The sequence below is a fragment of the Neodiprion virginianus genome, chromosome 5 (genome assembly GCF_021901495.1).
Source record: "Neodiprion virginianus isolate iyNeoVirg1 chromosome 5, iyNeoVirg1.1, whole genome shotgun sequence".
Taxonomy (NCBI): Eukaryota; Metazoa; Arthropoda; class Insecta; order Hymenoptera; family Diprionidae; genus Neodiprion; species Neodiprion virginianus.
The window spans coordinates 13212927-13232018 of record NC_060881.1 but is presented as its reverse complement, the minus strand read 5'-3'; the positions used below and the strand labels follow the sequence as shown (position 1 = coordinate 13232018).

Here is a 19092-nt window from a genome sequence, read left to right as displayed (position 1 = left end):
GGACTTCCAGATAAGTATTCACCGATGATAATGGCAATAGAGCACTCTGGAATAGCCATTAGCGCTGACGTCATTAAAACAAAGTTACTTGACATGTGTTCGGAGGTTGGCACTACTGGAATCGATTTTGCTTTTTGGTCAAAACAGCGAAATAAAAATGGCAGCACTGACAAGCAAATGTCAAAGTCAACCAGCAGTAAACAAATAAAGTGTTATAATTGCAAGAAGATCGGCCACTACAAAAATGAGTGTCCTGAATTAAAAGCAAATAAACAATTGAATGCTTTTAGCGCAGCGTTTTTTAATGGTTATTATAACACAGAAGACTGGTACATCGACTCAGGCGCAAGCGCGCATATGACGTCAAACCAAAAATGTTTACTCCGAACTCGACCAGTACACGAAACTAAAGAAATCGTAGTGGCAAATCAAATGACGGTGCCTGTAGTTAGTGTTGGTGAAACACAGATAACGACATGCGTGAACAGTTCTCAGTATGAAGTGATTGTGAAGGACGTATTGTATATACCGAATCTCACGGCAAACTTACTATCCGTAAGCCAACTTATAGCTAAAGGAAATAAAGTTGTATTCAAAAAGGATACCTGTTTTATATACAACCAAGTGAATGAGCTTATTGGTACAGCAAATTTGATAAATGGAGTGTACAAGTTAAACACAAAAAAATTCGAGAACTCGTTATCGGCAATGTCAACATGGCATAGAAGGTTAGGACATATAAATAGTAAGTCCTTACAAAAAATGAAAGAAGGAGCAGTAGAAGGAGTTTCCTTTCACGAGAAAGCTGACATACAGATACAGAATTGTGAAGTGTGCTGTGAGGGAAAACAATCACGTTTACCTTTCCCATCAGCAAACCATAGAAGTGAAAAACTACTGGATGTAGTACACTCAGATTTATGCGGGCAGATGGAGACCAAGTCAATTGGTCAGGCGAAGTACTTTCTTCTGTTTGTGGATGATGCCAGCAGAATGACTTTTGTCTACTTCTTGAAGGAAAAGAACCAGGTGTTCCAGCAGTTCAAAGAATTTCGAAGTTTAGTTGAGAATCAAACTGGAAACAAAATAAAAATACTGAGAACCGACAATGGAGGTGAATTTTGTTCACGTGAAATGGAAAATTACTTAAAACAAGTAGGTATTGTCCATCAGAAGACCAATCCTCACACTCCAGAGCAGAATGGACTCTCAGAGAGGTTCAACAGAACTGTAGTTGAACGGGCAAGATGTTTATTGTTTGAAGCAGGTCTCGACAAAAGTTTTTGGGCTGAAGCAGTTAATACTGCAGTTTACCTAAAGAACAGAACACCAGCCGCCAGTTTAGGCATGATGACACCATTTGAGAGGTGGACACGTGAGAAACCAGACCTCAGCCACGTTAGAATTTTTGGCAGTAAAGTAATGGTGCATGTTCCCAAAGTACAACGACAAAAATGGGATAAGAAGGCTGACAGATTAATTTTAGTAGGGTATCCAGATAATGTGAAAGGATACAGATTATATAACCCAAGAACTAAAAAAATTACTACGAGCAGAGATGTCATCATTATGGAAAAAATAGAGTTGGTCGAAGCTCAGATTGTAGTAAACGATTGTGAAAATAAGTCAAAGAAAGATAAAAACTTAGAAGAAGATGAAAACTTAATAGAAAATCCAGGTTCAGATCCAAATGATTCAACATATATTTGTGAATCATCGTCTTCCCAAGATGACTCATATCAATCTGTTACTGAAGAAAAGTCTTTTGCAGAGAATCAAGTTCAAATTGAAGCTAAGCGTAAGAGAAAGCCAGTAGAAAGATATGGGATGACCAATCTCTGTCTTCTGGATAATCTGGAGTCATGTGATGAAGAACTCAGTTATGAAGCTGCAATAAATGGACCAGACAAGGAACAGTGGAGAAAAGCGATGGAAGATAAACTGAAAGCCTTCGACGATAATCAAGCATGGACGTTTGTAGATAGGAAAGAAGCTGATAGAGTGGTACAGTGCAAGTGGGTATTCAAGAAAAAGTACGAAAGTGACAATAGTGTGCGATATAGAGCAAGACTGGTGGCAAAAGGTTTTACCCAAAAAGAGGGTGTGGATTACGCTGACACATACTCACCAGTTCTTCGTTACTCTACACTAAGGTTTCTATTTGCTTTAAGTGTCAAACTTAACCTTGAAATTACTCACTTAGATGTAACTACTGCATTCCTAAATGGTTACTTAAATGAAAATGTGTATATGCAAGTTCCCCCTAATTTAGATTGTAAAGAAAATAGTGTTCTTAAATTAAATCGTGCAATTTATGGTCTAAAACAATCAGCCAGGGCTTGGAACGAAAGAGTAAATGATTCTTTATTAAAATTAAATTTTGTCAAGTCAAAGTTAGAACCATGTCTGTATATAAAAAATTGTGAAAAGGAGCAGATCATAATAGCAATCTTTGTTGATGATTTTTTCATTTTTTCAAACAGTAGTAATATGGTTAATGAGTTAAAAACAAATTTAATGTCAAAATTTAAAATTAAGGATTTGGGCCAATTAAAACAATGTTTGGGTATGAGAGTTAAAATGTATCAGAATGGCAATATTTCCTTAGATCAAGAAAAGTTTGTAGATCATATTTTAAGTAAATTTAATATGACAAACTGTAAAGTTGTTGGTATTCCTATTGAGAAAAATTTAAAACTAGAGAAAAGTGTAGATGTTTGTAAACAATATCCATTCCAACAACTAATAGGAAGCCTAATGTACTTAAGTGTTTTGACTCGCCCAGATATTTCCTATAGTGTGAGTTATTTGAGCCAATTTAATAATTCATATTCCTATACTCATTGGAAGCATGCGAAACGCATCCTAAGATACTTATGTAAAACTAAATCTTATGGCCTAATGTTTATCAAAGATAATTGTAAATTAGAGGGTTTCGTTGATGCAGATTGGGCTTCAAATACACTAGATAGGAGATCCTATACAGGTTTCTATTTTAAACTTTCTGGAACTGTTATTTCATATAAATGTAAAAAACAACGTACTATAGCCTTATCAAGTACAGAGGCAGAATATATGGCGATTGCTGAAGCCTGTAAGGAGGCTATTTATTTAAAAAACTTGTTTTCTGAAATTATAAACAGTTGTGATTATGTAATTATATTGTATAATGACAATCAAGGTGCTCAGAAGCTGTCTGAAAATCCTTTATTTCATAAAAGAACGAAGCACATAGATGTGCGTCATCATTTTGTTAGAGAAGCAGTTGCTAACAATCTTATAAAGATAGTCTACATGCCAACATCTGAAATGCCAGCAGACTTGCTGACCAAGGGTTTAGATGGCGTTAAACATGACTATTTTGTAAAAAAGTTAGGTATTCAAAACATTGTTTAATAGGTGACTATCTGTAAATTAATAGCATTTTTTTTTGGTTTGTCAAAAATAGTTTATATGTTACAAAGTTCAGATTATTTTGATAAGTGGAGATGTTAGAATTAATATCAAAATAATGTATTTAATGTACTACTAGCGCCATCTATGTTGTATCGTTGTAACTGCCTACCTCCGGTCAATATTAAGAAATAAAATTTAGTCTTTGATCAACCACTGTACACGTTTTATTAAAAACTACGGATGGAAGAAGACGGAAACAATGTTTCTTCCCATACGTACAGAAGATCCATTAGCCCCTGCAGAACTTTTAACTATAGTACATTGTTCTTGCGCCACTACTAATTGTAGCAAGAATTGAGAATGCAAGAAAGCAGGGTTACATTGCACCAAAGCTTGTAAACATTGCCGGGGCGAAACTTGCCTAAATTCTGCGGATATTGTTGTACCGGAAATTGATGAGTTAGAAGAAGAAACCGAATATGTGATTAAACCTGGCTATCTAGAAATTATGAAGAGCATTTACGGTACTTATAGTGATGACAGTGATGATGAAGTAAATGAGGACGATCATACGGGAGATCCACCTCACGAGGTTCCTGAAGAACTGCCAAGCCAGCCATCAACATCAGACGAGCAGCCAGCGAAAAAACGACGAATAAAAGAATAATTTTTAAAACGAAATGAAGAAAAATTCAATTTTAAACAATTGTATGCATTAAGATACACTTATTTTTTTGTTAATAATAAATACTTCTGGAAAAATCTTACTGAAGTACTCCTTTGAAATTCTTTATTTCCAAATTCCTCTCAAATTTTTACTTTTTAAATTTAAAATTGCAATTACTTTGAACTGCATGGGAAAATATTCTGTTCTACGCATATTTTTCAAAATTTAAACAACAGAATCTAGAATCATAGACGTAAGTGGCAAACACAAGTAAGTATTTTCATTCTTTTTTACGCAAGTCTGATTGGGAAATTGTAAAAAGTTCATTCAATTCTGTAAATTTTTCCCGGGCTGCACACTGGCAAAAATTTTCAGTTTTTTTTTGACAAACATTAAGTAAATTCAATATTCCAAAATTGAAACAAAACAGCAAGTGCAAAATAAATTATTGGCGTTAAGTAAGAAAATAAGGACAATAAAATCCAAAAAAATGTACCTTTCACCGTGTAATAATTTGAATAAATAAAAAAAAAATGATAAACAAATGGAATAAAAAATACAAAAAAATTATTTTTAAGCAGTCCAATAATTACTCTATAAAATTGTCTTGAATCACAAAAGCCGTAACTTCAATAGTTTACAAGATATCATCATTTAAAGATGGATGTAATGCTTTTTTTTATAAACAAATGTTTATAAAAATAGAACCATAGTAGATATTGAGGAGATAACAAATTTATTATGTAAATCAATAAGTTGTCTAAAAGATCGTCTTGAATGTTAAAGACCGTATCATCAATAGTTTGGAAGTTATAACAATTAATAAGTTGATAAAATAGTTGACAGCTTCAACTTTGTTGGGGTAAAGTATTTTAAAATTCAATAATGAATAGAGAAAAATTTTTTTTACAAATCAGATGCACATGGCTGTATTTGTAATTTTTTAAAGCAACGAAAAAAAAATAAAATGGAAATATAAATTTGTTTATAACAAATTGTGTATAAAATAAACAATGAAAATTCGAATAGAAAAAAAAATTTTTCTCATATTTATATTAACAATTGTAAATGATGATTTTTAGAAAAAAAATTATTTCTTAATAAATAATTTAAATGGTGGATAAATGAAAAAAACAGATATAAACAATTAAATAATTTTTTTAAGAAAAAATTTGTTTTATAAAAATCATTATTTCACTAAGACAATAAAATGACCAACAAAATTTTTCAAAAATATTCAACTTGTCTATTTGTTTATAATAAATTTTTAAACAATGCACGTTAAAAAATTTTCAGCCAAGCTAATAAGCGCAACATATTAATTTAAAAACAACCAAAATTCAAGATTTATAAAAAAAAATTTTTTCATAACATTATCCGGATTTTTCCATTTCTGATAACTTTGAAAAATCATTATTAACAAATGAAAAAACTTTCATAAACTTTCACCACTGAATCTTGTTTATTATTCATATAAGAAGAGCTCACAAAAGAAAAAAAAATTATACACCCATTTTTTAAACTTTTACAAGTGATTTTATGAAAAGTCAAGTCTACGAAAAATGAGTTAATTAACAATGAAATAACTTAAACGAAAATCGAGTTAAAAATTATTTTTTTGGTAAGACTACATTCCTTCAAGTGTCTAGATAACACTATAAGTTATTAAAATTTTTAAATTAATTTTGAATGTTATAAAAAAATTGTTTCGTGTTGCATGCTTCGCTAGGCGGTGACGCCTAGGCACCGAAACGGCCGCGCGGAGCCCTATTTTCAACGTTGAATTAAAATTATAAATAATAAACCTAGAATTCCGGGAGTACGGACTTTCTTATCGGAATTTTCCTCCTTTTTTAGGATCTTTTTTCAAAATTCATTTATCTTTTATATTTTTGAAATTATAGCTATAAAACGGAGACTATATTTTTTTCTTTCCGTTTTTTGTTTATAACTATTAAAATTTTTAATGGCGGATTAATTAAAAAATACCGGTTTCATCATTTTGAATTTTGAATCCAATGCACGAATCGCCATATTTTTAAGACCATTCTAACGATTTTTCTCAGTAAACTCACTTCTCAACCAGACTAACTAAACATATCTTACAAATGTCCGCAGCTGCAGCTAATTCTGCTTCTCCCCCGTATATTCCATTTTTATTCATATGTGATTTGTAATCACCAGGTGACCCAATCACAGCACCGTTTGACTCATTACCTGTAATAAAACCCGTAAATGTAGACCAATTATTCACTATATTTGAAACGATACTCAGTCTCACCTCTGCGTGTCGATCTTGAGTGCCGTATACACAATACGTCAACGCGCGAAAAAGACAATTCCCGTCGGGAATCATCTTTATAATTTTCGTTTGCATGTTCATTTTTTGCGCGTCAGAAACAGATACCCATAAAGATATTTGTCAAAGACTGTCATAAACAGCCGATGACAGCTGTCAAAGGGTTTGCTAGATGCTTTTTTTTTCGTTTTCGGGATCTCACCCCACCGCCAACTTCATGCGTATACTATTGTTATTATAATCTTTTTTTACTATTGTTATTATAATCTTTTTTTATTATTGTTATTATAATCTTTTTTTACTATTGTTATTATAATCTTTTTCTACGTTCATTTGTTTGAAACTTTTTTATTAGATAGAGAGATAATCTTTTTCTACCTGTTCATTTTTTTGAAACTTTTTTATTAGATAGAGAGATTTACATCAGTGATTTCATTTATAAGTATTATTTTCCATTGTAAATTCGTAAAAACCTTTTTATTCGTATTTTATTTTTTGTACTTTGAGGTGGATCATTTTATGCTATATATCACTGTATAAAAAGTAAATAATGTTTCAATTTTCATTCTTAGTTTGACCAAAAAAGTTTAGGAAGAAAATATGCTGCTATTGCTTGCAGGCGTTTGCCGGACACTCACTCGTTTGATGCAATCGCTAAAAAATTGTTTGATATCCCTTCTTCATTCGGTCTAACATCATAAAATATCAGAGCAACAATTACTGACAACGGATCAAACTTTATAAAAGCATTTAAGGAATTCGGAGTTGATGTCTCACATAAAAATCTTTTTGGTAATTATTTTTTGTAATAAATTTTACTATAAATATAGATCATTAATAATAATAATAATTCAAGTTAGTTCAAATTTTTTTTTTTTTTGTAGTTTAAAATTTGAGTTATTTTGAAGTATCACAGTTTTCATTTCTTAATTAATAATTAACTATTAAATTTCTTTTAATTGCATTTCGTCTAATTTCTTACGATTTGTTTTGAATGTTATCTAGATTTGTCTGAAATAACTTGCAATGATGATGATGATCAAAATATTCCTGATGCTTTTGACGATGATTCTGTTAGAGCTAAGGAAGAATTCGATTTAAAGTGCGAAACTGCATTGCCTCAACATTTGTGATGTGCTAGTCGTTCACTTAACTTAATAGCAACGACAGATATCAGTAAGGGTATTGAAGCGTCTCAAGTTTTGAAAAAAAAGCACATGAATGTTGCAAAGAAGTGTTCTTCTTTGTGGAAGCAATTACGATCTCCGAAAAAGAATGAATGCTTTAAATCGTATTGTCGTGTTGCATTGAAAAAACCAGTTATAACGCAATGAAATTCATTCTACGATTGTATAAAACAAATTTTGAGTGTGAAAGATAAATTGTTACAAGCAGATATTCAGTATTTACAATATAAATTTTCTAAATCTGATTTTGTCTATCTCCATGAGTATATTAAATGTACGTCAGATTTAGCAGTCGCGATAGATCGATTACAAGCCGATAACTGTCATTATGGCATACTCTTTCCAGAATTGGTTTGCCTCAAATCAAAGTTGCAAAAATTGCTTGAAAGTAGAAGCATTTCCATGTGTCAACTATTATTACAAACAATAATTGACAGTGTTAACATCCGATTCACGAATTTTTTCGATTTTCTTCAGTGTGGGAAAGATGCAGCCATAGCATCGGTATATCACCAGAAATTTAAAGGAAATTGATTGGGATAGTTTTCATCTGAAATTCAACTTAAAGTTTACAAATGGTTTGAAGATGCAATCAAGGCAGAAAAAATTGAAAGATCATATGAAAATTCCCAAAACACTGAGAATGATGAATACAACTTTGGAGATTTTAAAACTAATATTATTTAAAAATTTGAGGTTTCTGTAACTCAAGCTGCTGTTGATGCAGAAATCACAAATTATTCAAGATCCGCTATCCAAAATTTTGATACGCTTAATAATCATCCATTGGTCAAAAAAGTGTTTTTAAAATATAATACACCGTTACCATCTTCAGCTTCGGTCGAAAGACTCTTCAACTATGCTACAATGATGAACTTGCCTAAATATAACAGATACAGTGACACAAATTTTCAAATCCGAGTCTTAACAAAAGCAAATGCTTCAAAAAAGTTATAACTGATGACAAATCTAACTAATTGTTTTTTTTTATTGTTGTAAAATTCAATATTCTATAGAAAAATAGTTACATATGTATTTAATAAAAGAATTGTTGAGAATTTACTTTAAATAAAAAAATCTAACCACCAAAAAACGAATTTTTTTCAAAATTTATTTTTTTATATCAGTCAATCTTCCACCTGTGACACTTTTACGTCAAGATTTCGAATATTAACTGAAATAAATGGAAATAATTGAATGAATTCCCACTAGGCATTGAATTAAAGAATTGTAGCTCATTTTCAATAGAAATATTTTTTTTAATTTTAATTCAATTAAACTTGTAATCAAATAACATTTATTGACTAATTCAATAAAACTTGCAATAAAATAATTTTGAATTATTAATTTAATATTAATGGCGATAAATTAAATTTTTAATGGGTAATTCATAGATGAACAATTAGCATTATATATTAACAATATCCATTAAAAAAACTATGAGTAATGCATTGAATTGACATTGCAATTTTTGCAACTCCGGAGCCAACTTTGAGTATTGGAGAATTTTGAGTAGAGTCACGGGTTTTTGGTTGCGTCTCTTCCGTGTTTGAAATTAGGTGCAGCCGAATTCCGTTGTACCGGGTCGAGCCACATTATCCGGTTTAAGGGTCACCTCTCGTGTAGGTCGCGAATCGTCGAAGGGGGAGTGTTCGGATTCGCGAATCGAGTCAGGACGCTGCGGGGAAAAGGTAAACTTTTTGAAAAGGTAGAATTGAGAAAATTGATTTAAGATAGTAATTAGAATTGCGACTAGCGCGGCAAGCACGGCCAGTTACAGTTTTTTGTCTTGAAAAACTCTGCTCTTAAGCGTATTAGTCAAGGTTGCGATTAGCGCTATACAGTAGAGGACGATCGCGGTTAGCGCGTCGAGTGAGGTTTTGTTTTAGTTTTTATCTAATGGGTTATTGTTTTGTCATTTATTATTAAAAGAAGTGACTAGCGCATGTAGGCTTGAGTTTTCTTTTAGAGTTAATTTCTCCAGTCTGTTTATTGGTTTTTGGATCGCGAGGAGCGAATTTTGCATTATTTTTTTTTGTTTTGTATCCCCGCTATTGCCAAATATAGGATTTTATTTTACTTCTTTTGTTAAATAGCGTGTGTTTTTCGAGTGTCTCTCTGTCTCCAACATTACCCCTTTCCTCTCCGCGGTACTGAGCTACCAAGCATATTCCCAAGGTATAACGCATTAACGATTCCGAGGCGGGTTAATCACGCCAGGTGCCCAACAAAATTTCGCGGAAAATTTTCTTGTTTGGATCTAGCCTACATCGCGGGACGTCGAATTACTATGTACGCGGTAAGTTTACGGTCGTTTTCTCCGAGTGACCGAGGTACGGTCAAAATCCACTTCACAGTGCATGGTACAGCATGTTCTTTCCCTTACTGTAATATATGCATGTGAGTCATAACTTACGATCTCAAAGCTCCTGTGTTTGTGGCCTAGAATACATGAAAGTTCTACACCGGGAGATGATGTAGAAGTGGGTAAGATAATTGTCCCACCAACAAGCAGCTCATGGGATAACCAATTATAATAATTTTGTCATGGGTTTTTATTTATGTAGAATGTCTGCTCACGCGTCGATGTGTCACTTATTTCTACATATTCATTTTAGTAGTTTACGAGAAGTACATATAATGCGAATCTATGATAAATGAGCTTACCTCCTTGCAGCTGCGGTTCCCCAAGTTCAACGTAGAATAGAGCATCTTTTTCATAGGAGTCCTCCTCAATTATTGTCAATGTTATAAACTTCCTGAAATAACAAGAACATGCTTCAGGTGTATTTGATGTTATCAGAGTCATGAACTTATGCTAATGACAATATTACATGTTTTTGTTACGTGTGCCGACTTTGTTAATTAATGCCATTTTACTGGATGTGCTATATCACACTGATGTGAAATAAAACTACTCAATTCAGAAAACAAACGAGGAACAGTGTGATACAAAGAATTAATTCATTAATACCAGAGCAAAAATCACTAACGTCATTAGATTTACTAGGCAATTGAATTTTGAAAAGTTCATATCCAATTGCATGTAACGGACCGGATTCGTTGTCACATTTGATTTGGGTATTGATCAGTTGTTGAAGGTAAGTTGAATTTTTCTTATAAGTTCACTGAAATCGATAAACATCAACTTGAATTAGAATTCAGCGTGTTTTCAAGTTTATGGCAACGGCGGTTATGCATGCGCATTCATAGCGGACTGTGGGCTCGTCAATATTTCGACTTATTTAAAAGGGGTGTTATGGTACAGGCGAAAGGAAGATACGAGGTTTCATAGGTTGACGATAATTTTTCAGGTAGAGAATTTTTAGGGATTTTTAAACTTGCATGTAATGCTTACAAGGTAAGTCTTTTGGTGTCCCAACGTCGAACGGTTCAAAAATATTTTTTTTTCTTATTCGTCGAAGTCCCCAATATAAAATGCTACAGCCATTCACCTGCAAATTTAGATTTACAAAACTTGTGTATTTTCGAAATTGATAATTTTCGAATTTCGACCACCTGTATATTAGAGTGTTTCAAAAAAAACCGACTATTTTTTTTTTTTTTTTCGAAGAACATTGAAAAATCTTCCGAGTGTCCCTCAAAAATGACCTCGGTAAAATATGAGCTCTTAATATTGATATTTAGAGGTGGCGATTCTCAATTTTCTATTTCCCATTTGAATAACATGGAAAAAATTTTTTTTTAAATTTAGAATTTTATTGCTCGAAAACGAATAAGTGTGAAGATATAAACAAAACATATTCTTGTAGGAAATTTTACGCTCTACAAAAAAGATCTGAATAAAGACTTGCGTAAGGAAAGTCGTTTCGGAGTTATCAGGCCTCAAACATCGAAACGTTTGGAATAATGATGTTTTAAATTTATAAATGCTACAAAACTGGCTCATATCACTTAAGTACACAATATTATTGATTTTAAAATTAAAACTATAGACTCACTATGAAATGTTAATCAATAAATTTCATTAATTAACGATATGAGTCAGTTTTGTAGCATTTATAAATAATAACATCATAATTTCAAACGGTTCGATGTTTGAGGCCTGATAACTCCGAAACGACTTTCCTTACGCAAGTCTTTATTCAGATCTTTCTTGTAGAGCGTAAAATTTCCTACAAGAATATGTTTTGTTTATATCTTCACACTGATTCGTTTTCGAGCAATAAAATTCTAAATTTTTAAAAAAATTTTCCCCATGTTATTTAAATGGGAAATAGAAAATTGAGAATCGCCACCTGCAAATATCAATATTAAGAGCTCATATTTTACCGAGGTCATTTTTGAAGGACACTCGGAAGATTTTTCAATGTTCTTCGAAAAAAAAAAAAAATAGTCGGTTTTTTTTAAACACTCTACTGTATATTTTTAACGACCCCATGTATCGGAGCAATTCAAAGCGGGAAACCCGCTGCACGTGAAACCCTTCATATTTAAGAGTGATAAAAAATAAAAGATTTTCCAGTCTTTTTGTTCAAAATTTTGAAAAATGTGGAGAAAGACATCAGTTACAGATTCTGTTGTCATCAATAATAGTTTTGGGTGGAAAAACGAACCAAAATCATGATATACTATGATCATTACTTTCAAACACACGCGCGCATCTCCGACCCACAATTGTTTCGAACCCGAAAGTCACTTGATACTTGAGAAGCGATTAAGAATGATACTACCAGAAAGATGCAGTACTGCCATAATGATAACGTCTGAGTATGTAGTTACACCGATAATTCGTAAAATGTAAGCAACGATACGTATGTAATTTTTCATTCATAATTTCGGGATTAAAGGTAAACCATTGTGATGTCTTTTATTTTTCTGACATTACCACATGTGCACACCTACAAGTGAATTTCGGATGATGAATTCTCAAAGACGAGAGCATACTTTTCAAATGTTGTGTGACAAGATGATTCCTTATTCAATATTGTTGTGAGTAAAATAGTGGTGGGAGATGACAGTTAAATCGAAAGTAACGAAAAAAATTATTATAAAATATTCCGTTGACAGCTGAGACACGTATTCATACACTCACAACGTCAACATGGCTACCGCTAAAACGACTGCGATAACATTTCGGTTGTTTAAGGATTCACGGCACTTAGATACCAATGGAATTTATATCACCCACAACAAAACAGATGCCTGAATAGGTTCATTGCAACTCCGTTATTGGTTAAGCTCTATTTACTGATATTTTACGACATGAGAATACAGTGATATTAGATGGCACCACCATCAACTTTTCGACTTAGCGCTGACTTGGCGAGGCCGGATCACAGCCGAGCGTAAATTTCTATGTGCCCCGTCCGCTGCACACGCTCACCTATGCACAGCTTGCGTGGTGCACCACACACACAGCTTGCGCAGGTAAACCACAGCTAGCAGCTCCGAAAGTGTCGAGCAATTCATTTTTGAGTTTTGACCGATATGCCGAATCGACGCTGATATATCCAGGTGAGTATTAGAACAGAACATGTGAAACTAATTATATTTATTATGGCTTGCCGGATCATCGAAGTGGCCATATGAAATTCGTGTCAGTTCAGCATAACTATGCGAAATTTGCTCGTATAACCTAATACTTATCATTGTTTACCTCTAACGAAAATGTCTCTACCGACGCATAATTGAAAAGTGATGATAAAATCCCTTAACAAATTACTTTGAAGTACATTATTCCTTATTCTGCTTTCGACTTTAGAAAGAAGGTTATTGTGAGACTTTCCGTCAAATGTTGGGATACATATCTTTATTCCAATACTGCGAAAATGAAGTTTGAATTGTGAAATATGTTACCTAGTGGGAAAAAAATTGGTTGAGATTACTGCGGTTATAGTCTATAAATCTGATCGGTAAACTTAATTTTATGAGTATAAATAATCAAATCAACATTTGTGGAATAGGATTCCGAACAATCATTTCATCTTTCCTTACACCGTAGCAATGTTTCTCGTACAGTACTATAATCAAATTCCGATGTAAAAATGAAATTATCCATCATGCTATATACCGGGACAATCTGTTGAAACTATACATACAATGCGCATGCGCCAAATTATTCAATCTCATTGGTCTGTGAAATCGCCCCGCGGCGATGTTTTCGTCTGCTCAGCAGGGGGCCAACGTACATAAAATGAGACAATACTCAAGAGTTGTAAATCTCTCGCGCATAAAACCGCGGATTGAGGTATTGCTGCTGTTTATTTTTACGAGGCGTGAATTGTCTATGAAGAATAGTATCGTTCAGCAATACCGTGGTCGATATCGGAAAATATTCAACCGACACAAATATCAAATGATACAGAAATTGAATATTATTTATTGAAAGAAAAAATATGAAATTCAATGTGAAACGTCATTAACAAGTCGTAGTCTGGACAAACAGAGTTCGGTGGGTAAAAACAACGTTTATTGTGAACAGATTCTTCATTTACATAAGATTGAAAATGCGTCTCATTAACGATTTATGTTTTCTGAATTTTATTGGAAATTAGTTCTATCCAAGAATACCAAAAAATCCTGTCTGATAATAATAGCTTCTAATATTTTCAGGTACAAAATAATTCATTGTCAAAGCGGGACTAAATTTGTCAGGCATGGAAGCATGTGGGTAAATTTATAATTACGTGACCTTTGACTATTACAATATTTTAACATGGATTCAATGATAAAATTCGTTGTTTTTTTTCAGCAGGTTCAAAATTTATACTTTAATTAACACGAAGAAAATTATGCCTTACCTGATGGTCAAAACGTTTAGGTGGCAAGGATCCTGGTTTCTCGAGCGGTGCAATCATTATAACCATCGAATCTGGTTATTTCATCAGGCATAAGGTGCCAGAGTGAATTTCATCAGGCCATCGCCACCTTCTTAACATCAGTTGAGGCAAAATTGAAGAGCGGGATATACTACAGATCATAATAGCTGAATATCCCATCATTTTACTTTGATCGAGCCAATAGCGATAAGTTTGTTACTTAACCGTTGCTGACAATTCATTCTACCGAGGAATCATTCTGTGCACCATTGTAATTCAAGCATTATTATTTACCAGCATTGTTTTTCAAAATTTACGCCATTTAATTTGGTATCTTATTTTGAAGCTAACTTTTACTGTCTTTGGCATTAGATTCAGATAAATAGTTTTTCAAGTCCTCAATTAGATTGTGGGGTTGAATTTTGTGAGACAAACTGAATCAATCTAAATCTAGAATTGTTAAATAACTTCAGTTGAAAATAACTTTAAATTTAATCTCAGTTGACGGTGACATCTGGCTAGTTAGTTGCACGATAACTTAAAACCAAATTCAATTTTACACTCTTTGTAGGGTCCTACGCTAAGACTGAAAGCTTGTGAATCTCCATTTACCGCAAATATTTCTGCATTTCATGTTAGCATTGTCCGAGGTAAAACAAATCTCATTTTGAGATTGGAAATGGAACCTGAAACGCAGAAATTATTCAGTAGCACGAATTGAAAACCAAGAATTTTATAATGGTTCCTGCAACAAAGGGACTCTTTCCAAGTATCCTTATTACAAGGTGATGTTCGGAGGACTATGAACAAGATATTGTATCGGATTACATTATTTGAAAAAAAAATCTTCATGAACTTCGTTGAAAATTAGATATTCATTTATTTTGATGGAACAAGGGACACAATCGTGAATCCGATAAGTCAATATCCTCGTAATAATGCTCTGACATTAATCTAAAACATGATTGTCCTTGAAGTTAATTGTGACGTTGAGGCGCATTTTGAGAAAGTTAATTTTCAACTTGTGTCACAGGATGTGATCTACGTTCCTGAGTTCTACGGTTCCGATTAGATTTTCTTTGTTTTGAACCGCACTAACATGAAATACAGAAATCATTTTAATAAATCTAATATTACTTGAATTTTCAATTTGAGTATTAGGTTCCTTCCATTCATTTAATCGCACATCATTGAAAATTTGCGAAATGAACTCTGATGATCATTGGAAAATTTTTAATATTAGTCGCAATAATTTATTGAACGGAAAAAATACATTGACTACCGACTATTTGTAAATTTTGTTGAACTATTTTCGAGAAAAAAAAGATTCACAGTTCTATTACAGATAGTGAGATATTTAAATTTCTTGAACGCTCGGTTCAATGTTTCATTTTCAATAGTGATGAAATTCAATATTACTACTTGAAGTCAGAAGCAGAATTGGGCAGCAGAAAATACTTTCGTCATTTCATTACCCGTAAATTACAATTACTGTGAATAACTGTAATATTTAGTAACTAATGACAATTGCGGGAAATAATTATAAATTTTGATTTACCAATTACAGTTAGTATCAACAATTGTAATTTTATAATTATCAACTACAATAACTCGAAATAATTGTAATTTTTTTGTTGTCAATTAAAATTACTTGAAAAAATTGTAATTTTTTTGCTACTAATTACAATTACTTGGAACAATTGTAATTTTTCTGTTATCCATTACAATTAATGGAAATGATTATGTTTTTTTTCAAATTTCAATTGTTTTTCATAATTTATTTAAACAAATTACCTTTGGAAACGTAATGTCGAATTCTCAACATAATTTCAAATTCCGAAAACATCGGGAACTTCATGGAGCTTACATATTCACATTGACTGGTCAAGCAAATTATTTAAACAAATTAATTTTTCAAAGTAATGTGAAATCCTCGATCAGCTACCCAAAAAACTTTGGTAACCATAGCCCATTCACATATTGACTGTAAAAGACTCGTTCCGATCACACCATTTGAATACTCCAAAAACGGAGTAAATTTATTTGTCTATTTGTTATTATTTCACAGGAATAACGTTAAAAAGAATTTTAATAATGTCTGATTTAATTACAATCACTGAGGATAATTGAAATGATTTGTGATTAAATTCCAATCACTGAAAGTAATTTTGATAAACTTTGATTAAATTCAAATTACTCAATGTGATTTTAATGAAATCCAATTCAATTACAATTACTGGAAATAATTTCGATGGACTCTGAGTCAATTACAATTATCAAAAGTAATTTCACTGAACTCCGATTCAATTATTATTACTGAAAATAATTTCGATGGAATTCGATGTCATTAAAAATTATCCTTAGTGATTAGTAATTGTTAATTTTTTATTACAATTTTGCCCAGCACTGGTCAGAAGAGAGTGAGAAAGTTGCTTAGTTGCTCGAAAGTGGCGATGATCTTTGTACGTGTGATAAATTAAATAGGTAGATAACAGTAAATATTAGAGATGTAATTATTTTGGCCGTATCACCTGTTGATAGAAAAAAATTTCATTGTCATTTTTAATGTACGAAATAATCAAAGTTATCAAATAAAGTGTTCCCACCTACATGCTGCATTTCTTTCAAGCACCTAATATTTAAACAGATTTCTCATTTCAGTCGAATAAAGCCAATTTTCAAAGAGCATTAGCATTGAGGGCGTTGCCTAGCTAGAAAGCGCGGGCTACTCCGCTTCCCTCGTTAACCGTGGCGAGAGAGAGGGTAAAGAAACAAGTGAGACGGAGCAGCCGAGCTGTCGCCGGAGTGGGGCGGGTGACGCGGGCTAGCCTCTTTCACCCCTCTCGGGCATTCGGCTTCAAATACTTTTAAACAGCCCATTGTATCGCGCTCGGCACGACGCAGCACCTGATGAATAATAGAAAAAAAAAGTAGACTCCTTTCAGATTCCACTTGAAAAATTTACTAGTAATACAGAATTTAATAAGCAACCCAAAACGATTTTTTTTATAATTCGAAAACTTGTCATTAATGAGGTAAAAATCGTCAAACATTTGAATTGTTTATAAAAATTGGGATTTTCAATAATATTCAACATTGCATTTTTTTTTTTATGAAAGCTTATTCGTTCACTTTCCGAATGCACTGTAAATGATGTCTCTACGTCGAATAGAACCGGATATATGCGAGCTCCTTTTGCATCAAAATTGAATGATTATCTTGTAACTTTTGGGAAACAAACATAGGTCGGACGAACACCAAAATGCGTATCGGTTCTTTTTACCTTTATTTCATGTGAAAAAAAGTATGAATAGATTAAAAAAATACGAGGTCATTTTTTGATTGACGTCACGTAGAATTCTTTATGCGTATGTTGATATAGATTTACATTCTTAATATTTCAACGAAAATTATACTCATCGGCGTCCGTATTTCTACGCAATGCGATTACGTGACTGGTAATAGTCTAATAGCCGGTATTCATAGTCAGGTTCGATTTGCAGGACTGCCTTGAGTCAGCTCAAAGCATAGCTTTATCGGCTGAGAGCTGTTCCTAATACAGTCTCAAAAATAATATATAACTATTTACGAATACCGGCAAGACGTCGTCACAGGTCATTTTAAATTGAAAATGCAACGAATAGCTGTGAGCAAATTCATGATATGACAACGAAAATATCATCAATCTCCCAGGCTTCACCACGTGGAGGTCGCTATCAAACAGAGACCCGTTCAACCCGTCCCTACCTCCCAACCATAATCGGGTTTGCACCAAACAAATACAAAATGATAAAAAAAAATATAAAATGGTAAAAGTAAAATTAAACTCGTTTAAACTTAATCAACATAATTACGAAATCTGTATGAGAAGGATCTCATAGAAATTAAATTGAAACAGTATAAGTAAACCATGACAGTATTCTTGATAGAGAAAATTGATATAACAAGGCATCGAGCATTGTATACATTATATGGTTGAATAAATTCTATAGAAAGCGCAAACTATGGAAAGTAGTACGTCAAGAGTGCAGGTCACAGATAGTAATGAAAAAATAGGCTATAGAATATTTACATAATATATAGGTATACACGCAGTTTGGTCAGACTGCAGAAAGTATTCCTGGAATGAATAATCAGATATATAATTATAACGATATGACTAGCAAATTTTTAGCACAGTAATACATATAACTAACTAAACATAAATCACAGAAATATTGCACGTAAGCTATATACAAAGCTATTATATTTATGTACATATGTACTGTAACGTGGCGTTTCAGAATCGCCCGTCACAAGGGCACACAACCGCTATTATTTTTTTAGTTTACGCGTCCTCAGCAGGGTACTCCAACCGAACTCGATACAAAATAGGCAATAATTACTTTTAACTAATTCTTTTTTGTAAATTCTTTATTTCACGCGCTTCGGCGCACGCTAACAAGGTACTTGGACGACAACGATTCCGACCAACAAGGGACCACTAGCTACCGTTTGCAGCTCTCGACGACTTCGCCTACTGACGGTCTCATCAGACTACACTGGCTACCTTGGTGCACCTTTATATACACCTGGAGTAGCATCCACCCGAACCTTCCGTATCGCCTCGACTGCCGGTGAACAGGGAGATAAAAATCCTCCCGACGGCCGAGGGCATCGTTCCTCGAAGAGGAACCAGCCGCCAGCTCTATCGGATGCCGTAAGGATGGCGTGAAGGGCAGACCGTAGCCTGCCATCCTCCGACTTACCGGCCTGGTGCCG

General features: G+C 33.1%; 1 protein-coding gene across 8 annotated transcripts in view; it reads right to left on the bottom strand.

The window, feature by feature from the left end:
- The window catches only part of LOC124305499 (sodium/calcium exchanger 1), a 1112430-nt gene that overhangs the window by 795526 nt on the left and 297812 nt on the right, over positions 1-19092 (bottom strand). For all 8 annotated transcript variants that reach the window (XM_046765025.1, XM_046765026.1, XM_046765028.1 and 5 more), the window contains exon 3: positions 10217-10308. In XM_046765025.1, the coding sequence (XP_046620981.1) occupies positions 10217-10308 (92 nt within the window). The remainder of the gene's footprint in view (positions 1-10216; positions 10309-19092) is intronic.